The 22,546-nt window shown below is 38.2% G+C and overlaps 1 protein-coding gene across 2 annotated transcripts in view; it reads right to left on the bottom strand.

The window, feature by feature from the left end:
• KIAA1958 (KIAA1958 ortholog) overlaps positions 1-22,546 on the bottom strand; it is a 153,850-nt gene that overhangs the window by 4,836 nt on the left and 126,468 nt on the right. For both annotated transcript variants that reach the window (XM_007094296.3, XM_015543067.2), the window contains one exon: positions 11,069-11,241. In XM_007094296.3, the coding sequence (XP_007094358.1) occupies positions 11,069-11,241 (173 nt within the window). The remainder of the gene's footprint in view (positions 1-11,068; positions 11,242-22,546) is intronic.

Here is a 22,546-nt window from a genome sequence, read left to right as displayed (position 1 = left end):
GAAGTGGTTTGTAAACAGTGAAGAACACATATACACGTATATCTATATAAATATTCATATGTATACTAGTTACTGTTATTGGCCTTTGTAACTTTCACTATTCTGTTCCTCTCTGGAAGCCCCTTTTTCTCCAGAAGCCCCTTCTTCTCTTTTCTAGCAAATCATTTCCTTCTCTCTCCTTTGGGAAAATTCAACCATTCTTTCTGAAGAATTTGTGAACTAAATTTACAGACTGAATCATCCAGCATTAATTTCCTCAAAATCTGCACATACGATTGGGTCCTGCTGGCACTAAACACTGGGCCATTAGGGAAAGGCGATGGGCATGTCTGGGTTGCAGAGCAAGTTAATGACCTTGATTCTTCACTTGAACATATCTGAATAGGTCCAGAAATATCACTGGCTTAATAACCCATAGGGTTGCAATATCAATACTTCTTCAAAAAACATGAAAAGCTTAATGACTGCACTGACAATTAGAGAGAGCTTCTCAGTTGGATGTGGTAGGAAAAGAAGGAAGCCTGGCCAGTAAGACAGCTTTATTTTCAAGAAGGAGCTAGACAGAGAAAACCAGACTTTGCTCATAGTCATTTCAGGCCGACTACACATTCTAGGACAAAAGAAAGTCTCAACAGAAAACTTTTTAAAAGTAGAAACTGTACAGGTAACACTCATTCTTCTAATAGCCCTTGGGTCAAAGAGAAAATAAACAGTGAGTTAGAGATTAAAAATGAACCAAACTGAAAACATTCCAAATCAAAATGCATGAGATTTGCTAAATACACTCTCATAACATCATACTCTTGAATGACTTTGTTGGAAAATTGTCCTGAAAATAAGCAAACTGATTATTTAGCTGAAAAAGCTAGAGAAAGTAAACCAAATGAAAAAATAATAGAGCGAATCATGGGGTACCTGGGTGGCTTAGTCGGTTAAGTATCCGACTCTTGATCTCAGATCCAGTCTTAATCTCAGGGTTATGAGTTCAAGCCCTGCACTGTGCTCACACTGGACATGAAGCCTACTTTAAAAAAAATAGAGGGGTGCCTGGGTGGCTCAGTCAGTTAAGCCTCTGACTCTTGATTTTGGCTCCAGTCATGATCTCATGGTTCAGGGAACTGAACCCCATGTTGGGCTCTGGGCTGATGGTGTGGAACCTGCTTGGGATTCCCTCTCTTTCCCTCTCTCTCTGCCCCTTCTCTGCTTGCTCTCTCTCTCTCTCAAAAATAAACTTAAAAAAACAATAGCGCGAATCAATAAAAAATAAAACATAAATTAATGAACTAGAAAAGATATAAATTGGGATAGATTAAAAAGTGAAAATATGTAGGGGTGCCTAGCTGGCTCAGTTGGAAGAGCATTCAACTCTTGATCTCCAGGTTGTGAGTTTGACCTCCATGTTGGGTGTAGAGACTACTTAAATAAATTTTTTAAAAAGCGTAAAAAATGAAAATATGAGGTAACTGGGTGGCTCAGTCGGTCAAGCCACTGAGCTCAGGTCATGATCTCATGGTTCATGGGTTCAAGCCCACAAAGGGCTATCCGCTGTCAGCATCAAGCAGACTTTGGATCCTCTGTTCCCCTCTTTCTCTGCCCCTCCCCCACTTGCATGCTCACTCTCTCTCTCCCTCTCAAAAATAAACATATTTTAAAAATTGAAAATATGTAATCTTTGGAGAGACCTACTCTGACAAACTTCTAGTGGTTGTGACAGCAAGAAAGAGAAAGAAGAAGAAAGGAAATATACATTTAAATAACATTAGGAATGAGAAAGACAGTAAACTATAGAAAATGAATCAATAATATGAAAGAACATTATATACTTTGTACATATTAACTTGAAAATCTAGGTAACCTGAATAATTTTCTAGCAAAATGCAAATTACCAAAGTTAGTTCAATAGGAGGTAAAAGATCTGAAGAGCCCCCAAAATATGGTGAATGATGGTCAGGGATGTATATCACTCCTAAGGAGTTGGCTTTATGGAGTCTATTCAGCTTTTGCATTTAAACAGTTTTGGAGCATAGGAAAAAGAAAGTTTCTTCATTTTTTTCTACTCCAAATCTAGCAGATATATAATAAAAAGTGTATGAATATAAAGGTAAACAGACAATGTTCGTTTTGCACAGTGCCAGGTTAAAGTAAGGCATGTTTAAAGTGTGCATGTTAGAACCGTGCAAAGCGAGAACAAGGCTCCAACACACGGCTCTGATATGCACGAGCAGCAATTAACATGGTACCATGGAAAACAAGGGCTGCCTCTATTATCAAATCAGATTCAGAACTGCAGGAAAGCAATACTACATCGAGACAAGTAGGGATTGTTGCAGAGTGTAAACATGATTCGGTCTTAATAAACATGTTAATATCATTGACTTACTCATAGAGAAAGTAACATGGACTTGCTGAGTACTGAAAAATGACTTGAAAGTATGATATCCATTTGAAATTTTCTTTTTTTTGTGTTTGTTTATTTATTTTTGAGAGAGAGAGACAGAGCGTGAGCGGGGGAGGGCCAGAGAGAGGGAGACACAGAATCCGAAGCAGGCTCCAGGCTCTGAGCTGTCAGCACAGAGCCCCACGCAGGGCTCGAACCACGAACCATGAGAACATGACCTGAGCCGAAGTCGGACGCCCAACCGACTGAGCCACCCAGGCGCCCCTCCATTTGAAATTTTTAAGAATTCAAATTAAATTTAGATTGGAAGAAAAAAAATCCAATCCTCTTACTATGATGAAGAGTATTTTACAGACCAGAACTATAAATATTATACCTACGATGGAAATGTTAGAAATTTTTTTTTATAATGTCAGGAATAGGATGAGCTTGCTGAATATAATTACTGTTATATAACACACTGTTCTGGAGGTCCTAGCCAACCAGGCAAGACAAGAAAAAAAATGACACATACACACACACACACACACACACACGTATGTATGTATATGTGTATACCAAAGGAAGACGATAAAAATATAATTGTTTTCTGATAATCTGATTGTTGGTCTAGGAAATTTCCAAGAGATTCAGCTGAAAAGCCATCAGTGGGATAGTTATATGCAAAATATAAAAATGCAACAGCTTTCTTACATACCAGTAAAATACCAGTTAAAACAACTATGACTCCCAAACTTAACTGGTTTCAGATTTTTATGTTGTCATTTGCAACTCCCTACTTGCAGGTGTTAACCTCTCTTTGTATTAGTTGGGATTCCTTTGGTCTCAAGAGATAAGCCAAATTTGAACAAGCCTCGGCAGGGATGTCAGCATTAGTGGTCTCCAAGACCATCGGGACTCTTCTCCCATCTCCGCTTCTCTGTGTAGAGTGGCTTTCTTTATATAGCGTACAACATAACCCCCTAGCACTCCCTAAGGTTTGCATCTTACAGCTTCAGGTACCGGCGATGTTCCAACTCTTATTTTCAACAGAAAAAAAATCTAAAGAAAGGATTCTGGTTGGCCCACTCCTGATCCAAACATCCAACCAAAAGGTAGGCTGTTGTACTAACATGATGGCTTCTTCAGTAACAATTGGGACTAGAGGAATGGCTCCTTAATAAGGGATGTTGAGAAAAAAGTCTTTTGCCTGTAGTACTTAAAAACAACACAAGACACGACAAGAAACCAACCAACCTCTGATAGCTTCCTGTTGCCCTTAGACTAAATTTCAAACTGTTCACCTTGTAAGCAAGTCTTTACATAATTTGCTTTCACCCTCTGGTACATTGCAAAGACAGCCACAACTGCTCCCCTCCCTGTTCCCACCCCTCTCTGCAATGCTGCTCCTCCCATCAAGGGGTGGAACCTATTTTTCCCATCCTTGGAATCTGGGCTGGCCATGACTTCTCTTGACCAAAGAACATGGCAAAAGTTAACTGTGTGTGAATTCCAAACTTAGGCCTCAAGAGATGCTGCTTTCATCTGCTTTGGTCTTATAAGTTCCAACAGGTTGTGCTTTCATCAGCTTAGTACATAATGTTACCAAGTGAGGAAGCCCAGTTAGACCATGTAACATGTGAAGCAGAGACAAGCTGTCTCCCATCTAATCCCCTGCACCCACATGTTAGATACTCCAAGTGACCAGTAGAAGAACTACCCAGCTAAGAACAACCCATAGAATCATGAGCAAATAAAATGTATGTTGCTTTAAGCCACTAAGCTTTTGAGTGGTTTGTTATGCAGCTATCATTAACTGGTACACATACTATTTCTCTAGCCTAATCTGCTGTTTTCTCTGTATATGATTTTCCAGCCTCACTGAACTCTGTGCCATTCACAGGAACCATCAGGTACTCTTACGCCTCTAAGTCTTTGCACTCTACTTCCTATGTCCAGAATGCCTTTTTCTTCTAACCTTCTCTATTTGGAAAATCTCTCTTATTTCAGATCTAGCTCAAATTCTGCTGTCTACATAAAGGCTTTTCCAGCTTCCCTAAGCAAAGTTACTCTCTCACCTAGGATCCCACAACACTTAATTTAATTTTTTATTATGGCCTTCTCCATATTGCAGAGCTTCTTATCTATTTTTATGTCTGCTTCTCAAAATGGACTGAGAGCTCCCTGAAGGCAAGAATGACATCTTATACATGACCAGGTCTTCAACACACAGCAGAACGCCTGCAATACATCAGTGATCCACAATGAACTGATAAACACAGTTAAGTCAATGAATTTACCTCACAGCCAGGACAGCCAAACTGACTTAAGATGCAGAATGTTTTTCTTGATTTACATAGAATACCACAGATTACAAAGTAAAACCACAGCAAAAGCAATTCCTAGAGAAATGTCGAGTCATACAACTTACATTGTATGTACGTAAGAAACCATTCATTCTGGCCCACGTTGGCTGCCTCCTTAGTTTTCTCAGACTGAATTTTGGTTGGTGGTTATTTGTCCAGGTTACCAAGGTCTTTAAATTTGTTATAAAGACATCACATGAAACTATTTTTCTTCATTAATGACTCTGTATAGAATCACCATGTCAAAATTCACCATGGATTATAAACTTGGTTTCTTTGATGTCAAAATGACCAAAGAGAAGTAAGAAAGAGCATGGTCATGGAGTTGATGACTCCAGAAAGAACAGAGTAAGAAAAGGCTGACTTGCATGGCAAGTTCCAAAACTACACAGTAATCTTTGACACTTGAAAGAGTTATAAGACAAGCCAATGAAGAGTTACTTTTGGGGAATGTCTCAAATCCCTCTGTGGATAATCTTACCTAGGAGGATGAAAAAAGTGGAGAAATGTTTATGAACTACAAGTACTCTTCTAGGAAAATAAAATGAATCCTGAAGTAACCATTGCTGACAACAAAAATTTACTTCATTCTTGCAGTTACCAAATTTTAATTTATTCAGAAAGATAAGTGTGGAACTTCAAGATGCTCTATTTTCCAATGAGTGAGTCTAGGTCACTGAAATAGCAACCTTGAGGGAGATGGGTCAGGGAGGATCAGATCACACCTGTGAAAATAACTTGTATGAAAAATACTATGTGAAACTCACACAGTAGGCAACAGAGTGAGACTGGAGGGTACACCCCACTTACTTAGATGATATTTTGAAGTCTGATTTGACTCCTTGCTTTCTCCCTTGAACAAACAACTAAATTTGAGGCTCACCAGCTACCAAATCATGATCAAGAGCTGTTACCTACCTTGTCTGCTGTCAACTAACTATCTTTAAAGACACATCTAGATTAAAAATATCTTGGGGTACCTTGGTGGCTCAATCGACTGAGTGTCTGACTCTTGATTCCAACTCAGGTCATGATCTTGCGATTTGTGGGTTTGATCACCGTGTCGGGCTCTGTGCTGCTTGGGATTCTTTCTGCCTGTCTCTCTGCCCCCTCTCCCATGCATGTGCGTGCACTCTCCCTCTCTTAAAATAAGCAAATTTGCTTAAAATAAGCATATATATACATATATATACACACACATTGAGACCAAGAAGGTGAGACTAAAGAATATGGATTTTGGATGCCACAATTCCTTCTTTTTATTAAATATTGGCTAATCCTTTAAGATACTGGCCTCTTTCTTAAGTTATTAAAAATGTTTATTTTGAGTGGCCCATGTGAATAGATTACAGAGGACTGAAATACATCTTCTTTCTCACCCATTATTCCTCTAGCTAACACAGGGGACACTAAGAAATACCAGCGCAGGGGCGGTAAGGCACACTCTACCAGACAGATGGGACATTTTCTTCACCTGGGTTGCAAAACTTATCTAATCCTTAGAGAGTGTGGAGAAATTAGGTTCTTTTCAGGGATTCCTGCATGGGAATGTAAAGGTTCCCAGTAAGAGACAACTGTCTTCATAGTGACTTCACAAAGTTTAAGAGACAAGACCCTCTAGCCTAGAAAAGTTTAGTAGGGATGAAGAAATTGTGATGGGGTATGTGAGAACAGTGAATTTTAAAATTATGAATAAAGGTGAAGTGGTTATATTTTACTGATTTTTTATTATGGTAAAATACATACAACATTTACCATCTTAACCATATATAATTATACAATGCAGTGGCATTAAGTACATTTGTAACATTGCACAACCACTACCACTATTCATTTCCAGAACTTCTTCATCATTCCAAACTGTACTCATTCGACAATAACTCCACACTTCCTCCTCCCCCAGCCCCGGGTAACCTCTATCATACCTTCCATCTTTATGACCTTGCTTCTTCTAGATATCTTACATAAATGGAATAATACATACTTGTCCTTTTGTTTCTGACTTTTTTCAGTTAGTATAACATTTTCTAGGTTCATTCACACTATAAGCATCTGTCAGTACTTCACTTCTCTTTATTGCCAAATAATATTCCATCGTATGGATATGCCACATTTTATCTATTCATCTGCTCATGCCATTTGGGTTACTCCTACGTTTTGGCTATTGTGAATAAGGCTACAAAAAGTATGCTTGAACTCAGATTTTTCACAGATATATATGTTTTTAATTTTCTGGGTATATGCATAAGAGTGGAATTGCTGGGTGAAACAGTAACTCTATGTTCAAAAACTTGTGGGGAAATGCCAGATTGTTTCCAAAGCAGCTATACCATTTTATATTCCCACCAGAAGTGTAAGAGGCTTCCAATTTCTCTACATCTGCACCAACACTTGTTATTATCTTAACCAAATGTTATTATTATAGTCTTTCTATTGGATGTGAAATGGAATCTCATGTGGTTTTGATTTGCATTTCCTTGATGTCTAATGAAGTTGAGTGTTTTTTCATGTGCTCATTGGCCATTTGTTTATCTTTTTTTTTTTTTTTTTTTGCTTATCTTCTTTATGATAACTGTTTAATGTCTTGTCTAATTCTAAAATCTGTTAGATCTGGGTTGGTTTTGATTGATTCATTCTTTTAAGGGGTATGTTCTTGCTTCTTTGCATGTCCAATAATTTTTGACAGACATTGTGAATTTTATTTCTTTGGTTCTGTATATATTTATGTTCCTATAAATATTCTTAAGCTTTGTTCTGGGACACAGTTAAGTTACTTGAAAAATCATTCAATCCTTCTATGTCTTGCCTTTTTTTTTTTTTTACTTAAAAAATTGTGATATAAATGACACATAACACTATATTAGTTTCAGATATACAACACAATGATTCAATGTTTGTATATACTGAAAAATGATTACCATAGTCTAGCTAACATCCATCATCACACATAGTTAAATTTTTTGTATTGTAATGGGAACTTTTAAGATCTACTCTCTTAGCAACTTTCAAATATACAATACAGTGTTATCAACTATTGTCACCAAACTGTACATCATATTCCCACGACTTATTTATTTTATAACTGGAAGTTTAAACCTTTTGACCACCTTCCCCATTTTACTCTCCTTCCCAATGCCCCTCCCCACCACCTCCAGCAAACACATTCTTTTCTATTTGTCTATGAGTTTGGGTGTTTTGTTGTTGTTGTTGTTGTTGTTATTTTGTTTTGCTTTTAGATTCCACATATAAGTGAGATCTTAAGGCATTTGTCTTTCTCTGTCTGACTTACTTCACCTAACATAATGCCCTCTGGGTCCATTCATGTTGTTGCAAATGACAGGATTTCCTTCTTTTTTATAGCTGAGTAATATCCCATTGTGTATATATGCACCACATTTTTTTTTTATCCATTCATCCATTGATGGACACTTAGGTTGCTTCCATGTCTCGGCTATTGTAAATAATGGTGCAATGAACATGAGGGTGCCTAAATCTTTTTGTTTTTGTTTCCTTCAGATACCCGGAAGTGGAATTGATGGATCATACGGTAATTCCATTTTTAATGTCTTGAGGAACCTCTATTCTGTTTCCCATAGTGGCTACACTAATTTACATTCCAACAATAAAGCACAAGGTTCCCTTTCCACATTCTCACTAACACCTGTTATTTCCTGTCTTTTTGATATTAGCCATTCTGACAGGTATGAGGTGGTATCTCATTGTGGTTTTGATTTGCATTTCCCTGATGATTAGTGATGCTAGCACCTTTTCATGCACCTGGGTCTAGCTTTTAAGATTTGTTGGGTGGGATTAGAACAGAGCTTGGTCTAGAGTGAACTATTCTCTACATCTGATACGAGACCTTTCTCAGTACTCTCATTTGTTACCTTTCTCTAAAGGATTTGTTGCTATCTGTTCTGTTGAAAACACTTTGTTGCACATATTGTGCTCAGTTTTCTGGTTGTTATAGCAGATGGGTAATTTTGGGCCCTTTTCCTCTTATGGCCACAAGTGGAAATTTTTCGTTATTTTCAAATCTGCTGTATTATCTTGATTAGTATGTTGTTGCTTGCTCATTTTTATAATTCTTATCATTTCTGTAAATATTTCATATATATTAGTCTATAATCTACTTCCTAAAGTCCTTGGTGTCTAAATCTATTGCTTGCTGTGTCTATGCAACCTCATCCATAGTGATCTATTTCCTTGAGTGGCTGGTGTTTTGTTTTTTTTTTTAACTGCTTATTTTTGACAGAGGGAGTGTGAGACAGGGAGTGGCAAAAAGAGAGGGAGACAGAGAATCTAAAGCAGGCTCTCTGCTGTCAGTATAGAGCTCACTGTGGAGCTCGAACCCATGAACTGTGAGATCATGCCCTAAGAAGAAGTTGGTTGCTTAACTGACTGAGCCACCTAGGCACCCCTCCTCCCCCTAACCTTTATTAATGAACACATATTTAGCTGACTTTAATCTGCAAAAAAACTAAACCCCTACCTTTTGGGTGTTTCACTTCAAAGATTATTAGCATATGACTCGGTGAGGAGACAAATGTAGGGCCTAGAACCTCTTAAGGCTCCTTTCAGTGTCCTCTCCTAAATCCAGGATTCTTCAGTGATGTATCTGTCTCTTCCCTTCCTTAATGATGTTATACATCTAAACCCTCAGGAGAACCCTGCCTTTCATATGTGCTACTGCTCACTGCTCACTGCTCCAGTTCCAGCTGTCTTGTGTGTGTGTGTGTGTGTGTGTGTGTGTGTGTGTGTGTGTGTGTGTCCAAGTGTGTGCACGTGCACATGCACACTGTGGATGTTTCCTCTCCTTTTTGCAAGTAGAGCAGAAAGGCCCCTCACAGTATCTATAGCACCATGCTGTCAGGAGTAGAAACCTGGAGGGGTGCCTGGGTGGCTCAGGCAGTTAATCGACCGACTATTCATCTCAGCTCAGGTCATGATCTCATGGTTTGTGAGATGGAGCCTCACGCTGGGCTCTGCACTGACAACATAGAGCCCACTTGGGATTCTCTCTGCCCCTCCCCTATGCACACACAATCTTGCTCTCTTTCTCTCTCTCAAAATCAATAAATAAGCATTAAAAAAATAAAGAAGTAGAAACCTGGATTTCTTATTTCATCTATTGTTGGTGCCCTAAACACAATATCTGAACTTGGAGATGTCACCGGCCTTGGGCTTCAGTTATGACCTCTGTGTGCAAGACCTTTAAATCTATACTTCCAGCTTTAACATCTCTCCCATGTTTGTTTGTGTGCGTGCATGTGTGTGTGTGTGTGTATGTGTGTGTGTATTTTTTTTAATTTAATATTTTAAGTAAGCTCTAGGCCCAATGTGGAGATTGAACTCATGACCCCGAGATCAAGAGTTATATACTCTACTGACTGAGCCAGCCAGGTGCCCCCTTTTCTCCCATGTTTTAATTCCCACATTCCCAACTGTTTATTGGACATGTCCATCTGGATAGCTGTCTGATTTAGACTCAATATATCCAAATCAAAACACGCCTTTCTGTTCTGTCTCTATATGTCCAAAAATGTTTCCTTCACATTCACAAATCTCAAACGTTTCAAGTTGGAAGAGTAAATTTTAAGAGCTCATTTTACAACTAGGGAAATTGAGGACCAAGGATACTAAATAAATTTTTGCTTATCACTTCCAATTAATTTTTCCCAAATATCTCTTTCATTATGTTATTCCCTGTTAAGGAAACTTCAGTGATTTCCCTTTAGCCTAACCCTTTATATCTTACAGTCACAGCATTTCCCTCTTGTGACAGTCTCTTCCCAGTTGCCACTGCAATAATCCTTCAGATAAACTCACTCCTTAAAACAAAAACAAAAACAAAACAAAACTTCAAGGGCATCCCAATATTCATAAGATTTTAGTTTGGCATTTAAAGGTTTATCAAAATCTTGTTTTAGAGTCCACTATCCCCATACGTGAAGTCTATCCTCCAAATCTTTTTCTTTCTTTCTCATGTCACTCAGCCTAGAAGACTCTTCTTCATCTAATTCTAGTGAAATTCCAACTCTCCTTCAAAACACAGCTTTAACTATCAATTCCTTCACTAGTCTCATCAGACTGAAATTAATTTATCCGCCTGAATTGTTTTTTTGGCATTTCTGATCTGTAAATTCACAGAACACTTACTAAATTCTGCTTTGTACTGTGCATTTTTTTCTTTTGATTTCATGTTCTTCCCAAGCTTCCTTAAGCAAAAAGCAAGTGTTTGGTGTTCCCCACAATGCTTAACACAATGCCTGGCACTCGGAAGCTGTGAAGCTGGCTGAAAGAAGTACACTCAAGAGTTTCTTACCTTGGTGATGTCTGTGTGATCTTTGAGCCCGTTGGTCATGCACCAATATCGCCACACATTCAGGGCATACCGCGTGGCTTTGGTAGTATTTGGGCTCACGGCACTGGTACACAGATCATTCAAGTCATCATTAATATTAAATACAGGAAATTTGTTGAGCTTAGTAGAATAGGCTAGAAACAAAAACAACAAAGGGCATTAAAATAATTTGCCATTCCTTTCTTTAGAGAATTATATCTTGGGATCACGTTCAATAACAAATCTAAGAGGTAACACTTTAAAAATGAAATTTCTATGAAGTAGACGTATTAGAATAAATAAAGTAGGGAACAATATTTCTAGCATAGAATTAAGGCAGTAAACTTGCCTTTGGCCCTAGTATTTTTGCCATATATATCAACTGATACACCAATGCAGGCATTCCAGTAACAGAAAGAAAAAAATGAATGCAGAAAAACAAAGAATGTTCTAGCTAAAATTTTCACTGGAAAGAAAAAAAGGCATTCATATGAACAACAACAAAAAAATAGAAGGAAGTAAGGGAAGGCAAGTTACACATCCTTTCTCTTGACCCTCAGTGCAGGTAGAGTCGTTATTTCTCTGTAATATAGTGTCTTATGTGCCATCCTGGACAACCTTGAATTAAATGGTGTTGGCATAGTTCTTTAATTCTTTTCACAAATGAACAAAGAGATATTTAAACCCTGACTCCACAATCCATCAGCTACCTTAGAATCAGAAAAGAAGGTAAAGTGAGAATAACTTTAGGGGAAAGAAGAGATAACTGCCAGAGGGCCTCACAGCATCTCAGAGGAGAAGGAACAGACTTTAAATTGCAATTGTCAAACTATGTCAGATGAAACTGGTCTTCCTCAAGGTGTCCACTTTAATTGTTGGCTACCAAAGAGATAATCAAGTCCATAACCATTAGACCTTTCTTTATACTCTGTGATCTACTAAAACCAAGATTAAATTGTTTAAACTGTTGTCTTTGAATAGAAAAAAAAAAATCAAGGTAGACCACCTTAAAATGAAAGCAATGCCAACCTGTAGTTTATCTAATGGTTCTGATCCTCTTTGGAATGTTTCTATGTTCAAACAAGGTGCTAAGAGGCTGAGAAACAGCAAAATGGAAAGTTAGTGCAATTACCAAGGTGATCTGCAGATTGGTTCCATTTTGCCTAACTCACCTCACCTTTCACTGTTCCCACTGAGGAACTCCCAACCACCAGCTCCCGCTATCCCCAGCATCCACTTGAGCCCAGGACACCACACCAACCTTCCCTACCCGAAGCCGAGAAATCTCCCCATGGTCTTCGTGCCAAATAGTGTCTTTTCTCCCATTTCTAATTCCAAGCTCACTTCTACATAACCTTCTTCACATGAACCCAACTCCTTATTCTCTCCAGTATGTGTCTCACATTTGCTTTATTATTCCTTAGAACTGTGATGTAATTGTGTCCAGAAGATCTCCAGTTGGTTTGTATTGCTCCTTAAGACTGTGTTCTTCACCCTTTGAGTTTGCTGTTGAACTGCTGAACACATAATCTACTTTAATAGACGCTTTTAGCAAGAGAGGAAGAAACAGTGCTAGAAATATTATCCAAAGTGACTGAATCATGTAAGCATATTCTTCTCACCACCCTCATAAACTGAGATCATTCATATTGTTTTTGGGCCTTGCTTGATATTAATGAAAGGATTCTAGCACAAAATTTATTATTATTACATCTAGTATTAATTGAATGCTTACTATATGCCAAGAGTTATATAAATGATCTGTAATCACTAAGCAATTGTGTTGTTATACTTATTTTACAGATAAGGAAACTAAGTCACCTCATACATTTAGTAACTTCATACATCACTCATCCAATATTTACCAAGGTGCCCTCTCTGTGCCAGACCCTGGGCTGTCCCAAGTCATGGAGTTAGCAAGTGCCAGAGCTAGGGTATGGACCTGGATCCCACTGACTCTGTGCTCTGGCTGCCACAGCAAAGGCAGCATGTACTACACAGATAAAGTTCCCAGTACAGAATACAATTTAGATATTAGCCACTTATGAAAAGTATATCCTGGCCCCCAACATATACTTGTATTAGCCTTCAGTGAGGAGAACTAAGTCCGATTTATTTACACAACCACTACAGTTTCACTATGTTTATTATTATTTTTTTAGTGTTTATTTATTTTTGAGAGACAGAGAGATACAGAGCGTGAGCAGGGGAGGGGCAGAGAAGGAGAGGAAGACACAGAATCAGAAGCAGGCTCCAGGCTCTGAGCTGACAGCCGAGAGCCTGATGCAGGGCTCGAACCCATGAACCGCAAGATCATGACTTGAGCCAAAGTCGGATGCTTAACTGACTGAGCCACCCTGGTGCCCCTATTTATTTATTTATTTATTTATTTATTTATTTATTTATTGTTAGTAACCAGAACACAGGATGTATTTGCAACACAGCCCAGTTCCCATCATTTCAGTACGGTACAGGAGCAGAAAAAAGTCACACTGCAAGATAGGAGGTTTAATTATTACATGAAAAAATTACATGGCTTTAAATAATTTCATTTTTATCATAGGATAGAGACCGTATACTGAAAATGGAAAACAAAATCCTAGTACATACAGAAACAGTAAAGAATGCTTGTATGCTTACATAAAGGGAAATAAATTGTGTGAAAATGATTAAATGACATATATGTTTCTTTCATAAGTGTATTTAAGGATTAAATTAAACTTACTTAATAAGCTGCTCTTTGAAAATTCTGAGTAGAAGTGGCAGAGCTATGGCGTCAAGGGCATTTTTAGGAGACCGTATGATGGAGAAACAAACAAAAGTAAGAACTTATAACTGAATACGGAACAAAGAGGGGACCACTAAAGAAGGATTTGAATTCTCCTTCCATTGGAGAATAGGCAAACTCTGAGCTCAAAGCTAGGGAGAGCTGGCCATTGGAGGGGGAGTGGGCCATGGGGTCAGGTACTCACTCTAAGGACGGCCAGATCTGAACAACTGCCCTGGCTCTCTACGCGTGGCTACCACATACATCGTGTACAGCATAGGTTTGGCAAGCACAGTGTGTAATGTGAGGGAAATCACTGTGAAAGACTATCCTCAGAGTCAGAGACAGAAGGGGCCTTGCCTCGGGAAACCTGAGGCAGCCCCACTGGACACAGGGAAGGAAAAACAAAAAGCAACTGCAAAAAAGCAAAAAATCCCTGAATGCATGCATGCCCTGTCTTAGGTAGCACCTTCCCTGTGTCTACATTTGCAAGTTCCTGGCTTCCCAGCTTGCTTTCAGCTTATACACCCTGAAGGGACGCCTATGCATGGGACTTCTTTGTCCATTCATTATAGCTGGGTGAAGTCCACTTGCAAAACCCTGTGTTCAACTATTAGCTGCAAAAGTGAGCTCTGTCCAGATATATCAAACAGGAACACTTAACAATGTCTAAGGAAATCCCTGTGAGCTGGCAGCAATGATACATCTAGACTTTCATTTTAAAATGTGAGCACACAAGCATTACTTGGCAACTGGGGAAAACCAGTAGCATGAAAGTTACCAAGTTTCACAAGCAGATCAACGGGATCCACATTCCCACTCTCCCGCAGTGTTAATTCAGAAAACCAAAGAAAAAGTTTAAAAGATCACAAATGTATCATTACATAAACCTGAGAGCATAATGCATCCTTAAGACAATGACAGCTTTCATTGGAAAAGAAAAAATAGGAGAACAAGAAAGACCGTAGAAATTGAAAATGATTGACAAAATAATATTTTAAAAATATTTGATAGAAGAACTGTGTATTTGGGGCGCCTGGGTGGCTCAGTCGGTTGAGCGTCCGACTTCGGCTCGGGTCATGATTTCACAGTCCGTGGGTTCGAGCCCCGCGTCGGCCTCTGTGCTGACAGCTCAGAGCCTGGAGCCTGTTTCAGATTCTGTGTCTCCCTCTTTCTCTGACCCTCCCCTGTTCATGCTCTCTCTCTCTCTGTCTCAAAAATAAATAAAATGTTAAAAAAAAAAATTAAAAAAAAAAAAAAGAACTGTGTATTTGAATGAACACTGCTAAAAGACAAATTAGTGATATGGAAGGAATTTCCCCTGAAGGGCAAGCAAAACCATAACAGTTTTTAAATTATGAGGGTGGGTTAAGAGGGGTGGGAGACTGATACAGAAGATTCAGAATCCATCTGATAAGAGTTCAAAAGAAAAAATTGAGAAGATAGAATACAATAAATAGTCAAAGAAATAATATATGAAAAGTTCCATTAATCAAAGAGATTTTAATCTTTAGGATGTTAAAGCTCATGAACTGTCAAACAGACATACTGAAGAAGACACATATATAAACATATCTTAGTGAAATTTCCAAGGTCTATGAACAAAAAAAATTCTGTGATCTTTCTAGTAAGAGGGGTAGCGGGGAGCCATTAACAGTAACATGAATCAGATTTCTCATCTGTGACACCCCATGCTACAATATAATGACTCTGTCTTCTCAGAGTTGTAAGAGGAAAAGGCTAAGAAATGAATAATTCTATTACCTACCTAAGGTACCATTCAAGTGCTAGGGCAAAATAAAGACATTTTCAATCGTGAAAGACAAAGCATGAAGAACAAGTTAACAGAAGAAAAGAAAACTCAAAAATGATGGCAGGAGGACTTCCACTTAGGGCTATCATGAAGCAGCTGGTATTACACTATCTTTCCTGCTGAGAATAAAGCTAGATACAATGCCCTGGAAAACAACCACAGTAACTGGAACTCAAGGAGCAAACATCCTGGTGAGAAGGGAAATGCACAGAGGGGAGTCCTGCATTGATTGCCATGTTTTCCTCTTCAGTCATCTGAAGGGTTGCAGTGCAGGTCATAGAACCCAAACAAACAAGCAGACTGCAGTCTACAGCAATCCTAGGGAAACAAGTACACAAATATTCAAGTACAGGGCTAACAAGCAGCCAGTACTTGAGAGTCGGAGAACCTGGAGGAAGGGAACCATGGAAAAGTAAGCCAACATTCTGCATGCAATTTTCCTTCTAGGAATTGCTGATTCCTAAGCTAAACACACAGGGGTAAGATGCAAAAAAACCAAGTAGAAAGGAGAAATCACTAAGAGGAAACCTCATGGCACTGAGAGTCAAGAATAGTAATCCAGGGCCTTCCAAGGCATAAAAAACTTGGTAACAATATAGACTTTCATTTGAGACCCAGGAAGGGCTTAACTGTAAGAATAAGAGAAACGAAATACAGATGGTCCCTGACTTGCTATGGTTGGACTTTATAATGATGCAAAAGTAATAGCCATTCAGTAGAAACTGTACTTCAGAATTTGAATTTTGATCTTTTCCTGGGCTAAGCAATATGTGGTAAGATGCGCTCTCACAATGCAGGGCAAGGGTGGCCAGCTGCAGCTCCCAGTCAGCCACATGATAAGGGTAAACAACCGATACTCTCATAATCATTCTGTACCCATACGAACATTCTGTCTTTCACTTTCAGTACAGTATTCAGTAAATTACATGAGATATTCAACACTTTACTATAAAACAGGCTTTGTGTTAGATGATTTTGCCCAACTGTAGGCTAATGTCAGTGTTCTGAGCACATGGAGGGTTAGGCTAGGCAGAGATGTTCACTAGGTTAGGCGTATTAAATGCATTTTCTACCGAAAACATTTTTAACTTTGATGGGTTTATCAAGATATAACCTCACTGTAAGTCAAGGAAGACCTGTAGAACAGTCTCACCTGGGTTAAGGTGATCTGCCTACCTTATTTGCTAGCTAGCAGAAATTTAAATCCTCTCTGGAGGAAGGATAACATCTTCAGCAAGCTTTCATACAAAATGGCCATCATTCATAACAAGTTAACAGACATAGTATAAAATAAGGCCAAATGAATGAAAAACAAGAGAAAAATCAGACATGATTATCCAGATTACTGGAGTTGTCAGACACAGACTTTCAAGTAAGTTTAATGTGTTCAAGAAAATAAGGAAAAGGTAGAGAATTTTACTAGAGCATTAAAATCTATTAGCAAAATGGAACTTACAAAATCCTCTTCCTTCTTTCTCTTCGTCCTCTTTCCTTCATCTGTTTCCCTTTTCTTCCTGAACTACTCAGTTTCAAAACTGTTGGTGTGGCAGAGCAAAGTAGACACCTGTACTGGAGTATGTGTATGTTGAAGGGACTGTGGTGGCCTACAGTGAGGCATGAAGCCTGAAAGGGTAAAGAGGACACCTGCATAGAACTACCCAGTGAAGGGTGTAGGAAGCTGGGGCAAGAAATATGTTTCAGTCAGTGGGGAGACAACAGATCCTGAACTCAGAGGGAAAAAACATCTCATGCAGGGGTATCCAGGTATGTGGTGTGACTGTCTGAGCAGACTAAGGACACCCACACAGCAGCGGGAGATATGGGAAAAAGCCCTATGTGAAAAGTTAGAGTCTTGCTGGAGTGAGTAGGGCTTCCCTGCATGGGAGTGGCCTGGTGCCAGTTATCACAGCCCAAGAAGTGTGATGAGAGCTTTCCATGCAGGAGGGCTTACCAGCATTGGATGTCAGGATTTGAGTGCAGTGAGAAAGGGATCTGTGGTTGGGAGGATGGCCCAGTGCAGGGTGTTATAAGTTGAGCAGATAAAAGACAAGGAGAAAATCTTAAAAGAAACTGGAGGAAAAGTACAAATTACCTTCAATGGAGCAACAACAGATTGATTGGTTTTTCAACTGGTATGATGGAAGCCAGGAGACAGATGGTCATCTTTAACATGCTGAAAGAAAACTGCTACAAGTGTAGAATTCATACTAAGCAAAGCATCCTTCAAAAATAAAGGTGAAATACAGAGGAAGTCATACAAAATAATGAATGTCTTCGTTATCAGCAGTCAAGTATTAAGTGATAATAAAGGGAGTTTTTCAGGCAAAGGAAGTGATCAGGATGTAAGCACATTGATATAGCAAAAAATAAAGAATACTGGAAAGATTGAATATGTAGGTGAATCTAAATGAATGCAGCTGTTTAAAACAATACTAATGGTGTCTTGGGCTTTAAATGCATGTAGAATTAATATTCATTACAACAGCACAGAAGACAGTAACTGGAGCTAGTGTTGAAAGGTCTTTGTATTATCCAGAAAATGATGAAAACACTAATTTAAAGTAGACCTTAACAGTGCAAGGATGCATATTTTAATCTCCATGGTAACCACTACAAGAATATTGAAAGAATGTATAAGTTGATAGGGGAGGAAGATGGGAATAACAAAAAAAAAACTTGCTTAATCAAAAACAAGGCACAAAGAATAGATAAGACAAGGCAAAAAAAGTAGGATATATTTTTTATTTTTATCTATTTATCTATTTATTTATTTATTTTGAGAGACAAAGAGAGAGATTGAGAGAGTGCGTGCACAGGAGAGGCAGAGAGGGGGAGAGAGAATCCCAAGCAGGCTCTGCACTGTCAGTGCAGAACCTGATGCAGGGCTCAAACTCACAAACTGTGAGATCATGACTTGAGCTCATATCAAGAGTTGGATGCTTAACCAACCTAGCGACCCAGGTACTCCTAGGATATATTTACACCTAAAAGTATCAATTATTACAGGATCAATATTTCAATTAAAAGATAAGTGATGTCAGTCTGGATAAACAAAACTCAGCTACGTGTCCCTTACACATCGGAATAAACGGGGTAGAAAGGTTGAAAGCAAAAGGATGAAAAAAAGATATACCATATAAACAATAAAGAAAAGAAGGCTGGTATAGCTATCTATCAGACAAAACAGACTTTAAGGCAAGAAGTATTACTAAAAAATAAAGAGACCTTTTTTTAGGTTTATTTATTTGAGAGTGGGAGAATGCACACCTGCAGGGGAGAGGCAGAGAGAGAAGGAGAGAGAGAATCCAAGCCAGCTCCACACTGTCAGCGCAAGCCTGACACAGGACTCATACTCACAAACTGTGAGATCATGACCTGAGCCTAAATCAAGAATCAGACACTTAACTGACTGAGCCACCCAGGCGCCCCTAAAGAGAAATGTTATAAAATTCAACAGAAAGATATAACAATCCTAAATTTCTTTTTTTTTTTTTTTAAATTTTTTTTTTTAACGTTTATTTATTTTTGGGACAGAGAGAGACAGAGCATGAACGGGGGAGGGGCAGAGAGAGAGGGAGACACAGAATCAGAAACAGGCTCCAGGCTCTGACCCATCAGCCCAGAGCCCGACGCGGGGCTCGAACTCACGGACCGCGAGATCGTGACCTGAGCTGAAGTCAGATGCTTAACCGACTGAGCCACCCAGGCGCCCCAACAATCCTAAATTTCTATAGATCTAATCACATAGCTGCAAAATATAAAAAGCTAAAGTTGTAAGAATTTTAAAAAGATATAGGCAAATCTACAACTAACATTTTAATATATCCTTTTCCATACTCAACAAAACAAGCACACACAGAAAAGAGTAAAGATATTGAAGACTTAAACAATGCAAGTATCAAACTGTACTTAATTGATACACAAAGAGCAATATATCTAACAACTTCAGAAAACACATTCTTTTCAAAGATACATGGCACTTTTACCAAAATAGAAATGCTAGGACCTAAAGCCAATTTCAACATTCCAAAGGATTAAATCATGCAGAATATCAGCAAAATTAAAATATAACTCAATTACAAGAAGATAACTTTTGACAATTAAGCAATATTATGCTTTTAAATAAACCCCTGATGAATGGAAAAAAACTCAATGGGAATTAGAAAATATTTCAAACTGAATGATAACAATAATATACATGTCAAAGTTGTGAGATGCACTTTTTGCAGTACCTATAGAGAAAATGATAGCATTGAATGCAGAGATTAGGAAGAAAGAAAGGTTGAATATCAACTGTACTTGGAAATTATAAAAAGAATAACATATATACTCAAAGAAGTAGAAAGAAGGTAATAATACGTATATTAGAAATCAATGAAATAGGAAATTTACAATTAAAAAAAGTAATGCCAAAAAGATTGGAAAAGACTAACAAAATTAATAAACTGGTATGAAAAATGAGAGAAGGCACAAATTGCTATAGCAAGAATGAAACAGGTGTTATCACTACAGATCCTACAGATATTAAAAAGACAGTAAAAAGATATTATGAACAATTTGATGCCAATAAATTTGAAAATTTGGACAAAATGCACAAATATCTAGAAAAGCCACAACTTACTAAAACTGAACAAGAAATGTAAAATTTAAATAGTACTACACCCATTAAAGAAATTGACTCTATAATTTAAAATATCACAAAAAAGGGGTGCCTGGGTGGCTCAGTCAGTTAGGCATCTGACTTCAGGTCATGATGTCGCTGTTCACAGGTTCAAGTCCTGTGTTGGGCTCTGTGCTGACAGCTCAGAGCCTGGAGCCTGCTTCAGATTCTGTCTCCCTCTGTCTCTGCCCCTCCCCTGCTAGTACTGTGTCTCTCTCACTCTCAAAAATAAATAAAACATTTTTAAAAATTAAAATAACACAAAAAACCCTTCAGGTTCAGACGGATTTCACTAGCAAATTCTTTTAACGTTTAAGGAATACATAATGCTAAATCTAAAAACTCTGCTAGTGACAGAAAATGAGAGAATAATACTCATTTTCTTTTATAGGGCAGCATAACTTTTCTATTAAAAATATGACAAGAACAATACAATAAAAGGAAATTACAAGCCAACACAGCCCATAAACACACAAAAATCCTTACATAATATGAGTCAACTGAATGCCTATTTCACACCACAAACAACAATTCCAAATGGATTATGACCTAAATATGAATGGTTAAACAATAAAACTTCTAGAAAAAAAACGTAGGAGACCATTGTTATGACTTTGGGGTATCTACATATTTTAAAAAATTGTTTTTAATGTTTTTTTTATTAAAAAAAATTTTTTTTTACATTTATTCATTTTGAGAGACAGAGAGAGACAGAGCACAAGCAGGGGAGGGACAGAGAGAGAGGGAGACACAGAATCGGAAGCAGGCTCCAGGCTCCCAGCTATCAGCACAGAGCCCAATGCAGGGCTCAAACTCACAAACAGCGATATCATGACCTGAGCCGAAGTCAGATGCACAAATGACTGAGCCACCCAGGTGCCCCATGTTTTTTTTTTTTTTTTTTTTTGAGAGGGATAAAGAGACAGAGTGCAAGTGGGGAAGGGGCAGAGAAAGGGAGACACAGAATCTGAAGCAGGCTCCAGGCTCTGAGCTGTCAGCACAGAGCCTGACAAAACCCATAAACCTTGAAGTTGGACATTTAACCAACTGAGCCAGCCAGGTGCCCCGCGACATATTTTTAATAGAATATCAGTAATATTACCCCAAAACTAAACAATTGACAAATTGAATCATTAAAATTAAAAAGACATTTATTAAAATGCACCATTTGGAGGGTGCAAAGGCAAGCCACATGGTGGGAGAAGATATATCTGAAGGGTGTATATATAACAAACCAATTAGAAGGCAGCTAGTCCCATTAAAAATGGACAAATTGAATGGACACTGCATAAAATAAGAAATACCATTAATATTTCAGGAAATGTAAGTTAAAATGTATTCACCAAAATGTCTAAAATGAAAAACAAAATCTGCAAATATCAAGCATTGGTGAGGAGGTGGAGTGATAAGAACACTCCCACTCAGCTGGTAGGAGTGTTACTTGCACAAGCACTTTGGAAACTAATTGGTAGTATCTACTAAAGTTGAACACACAAATATTCTTTTTTTTAATGTTTATTTTTGAGAAAGTGTGCATGTGTGAGCGGGTGAGGAGCAGAGAGAGAGGGAGAGAGGATCCAAGCAGGCTCCATGCTGTCAGCACAGAGCCTGTCACAGGGCTCAATCTCATAAACCATTAGATCATGACTTGAGCTGAAAGCAAGAGTCGGATGCTTAACCGATTAAGCACTCAGGTGCCCCAGAACACACAAATATTCTACGATCCAGCAATCCTACACCTGAGTATACACCCAACAGAAATATGTACATGTTTACTGAAAGGCATATGAGTGTTCATAAAAGCACAATAAGAGAAAGCCCTGAACTGGAAATATCCCTAAGTCCATAATAGAATGCATTTTAAATTGTAAAATATTTATACAATAATTTATTGTATAATAATGTCATTATTTATAATAAGGACAAGGAATGAGTACTGGAATCAACTAACATGAAAAATATGGATGAAGCCAACAAACACGAGGTTAAACAAAAGAGTCCAGACACAACAGAGTATATTGAAATGGTCCCCTTATATAATCTGAAAACAGATAAAGTGACTCTTTTTTTTATTTTTTTATTTTTTTATTTTTTTTTTAAAGTGACTCTTAACATAGTGGTTATCTTAGGGAGGTAACTAAGGCAGGGCACATGAGGGAATTTTATGGGGTTCAGTAATGTTCTATGTTACAGCAATAAGCTTGCTTCATAAAAAATTAA

This window comes from Panthera tigris, chromosome D4 (assembly GCF_018350195.1).
Source record: "Panthera tigris isolate Pti1 chromosome D4, P.tigris_Pti1_mat1.1, whole genome shotgun sequence".
NCBI classification, from domain to species: Eukaryota; Metazoa; Chordata; class Mammalia; order Carnivora; family Felidae; genus Panthera; species Panthera tigris.
This window is presented reverse-complemented; position numbering and strand designations above follow the sequence as displayed.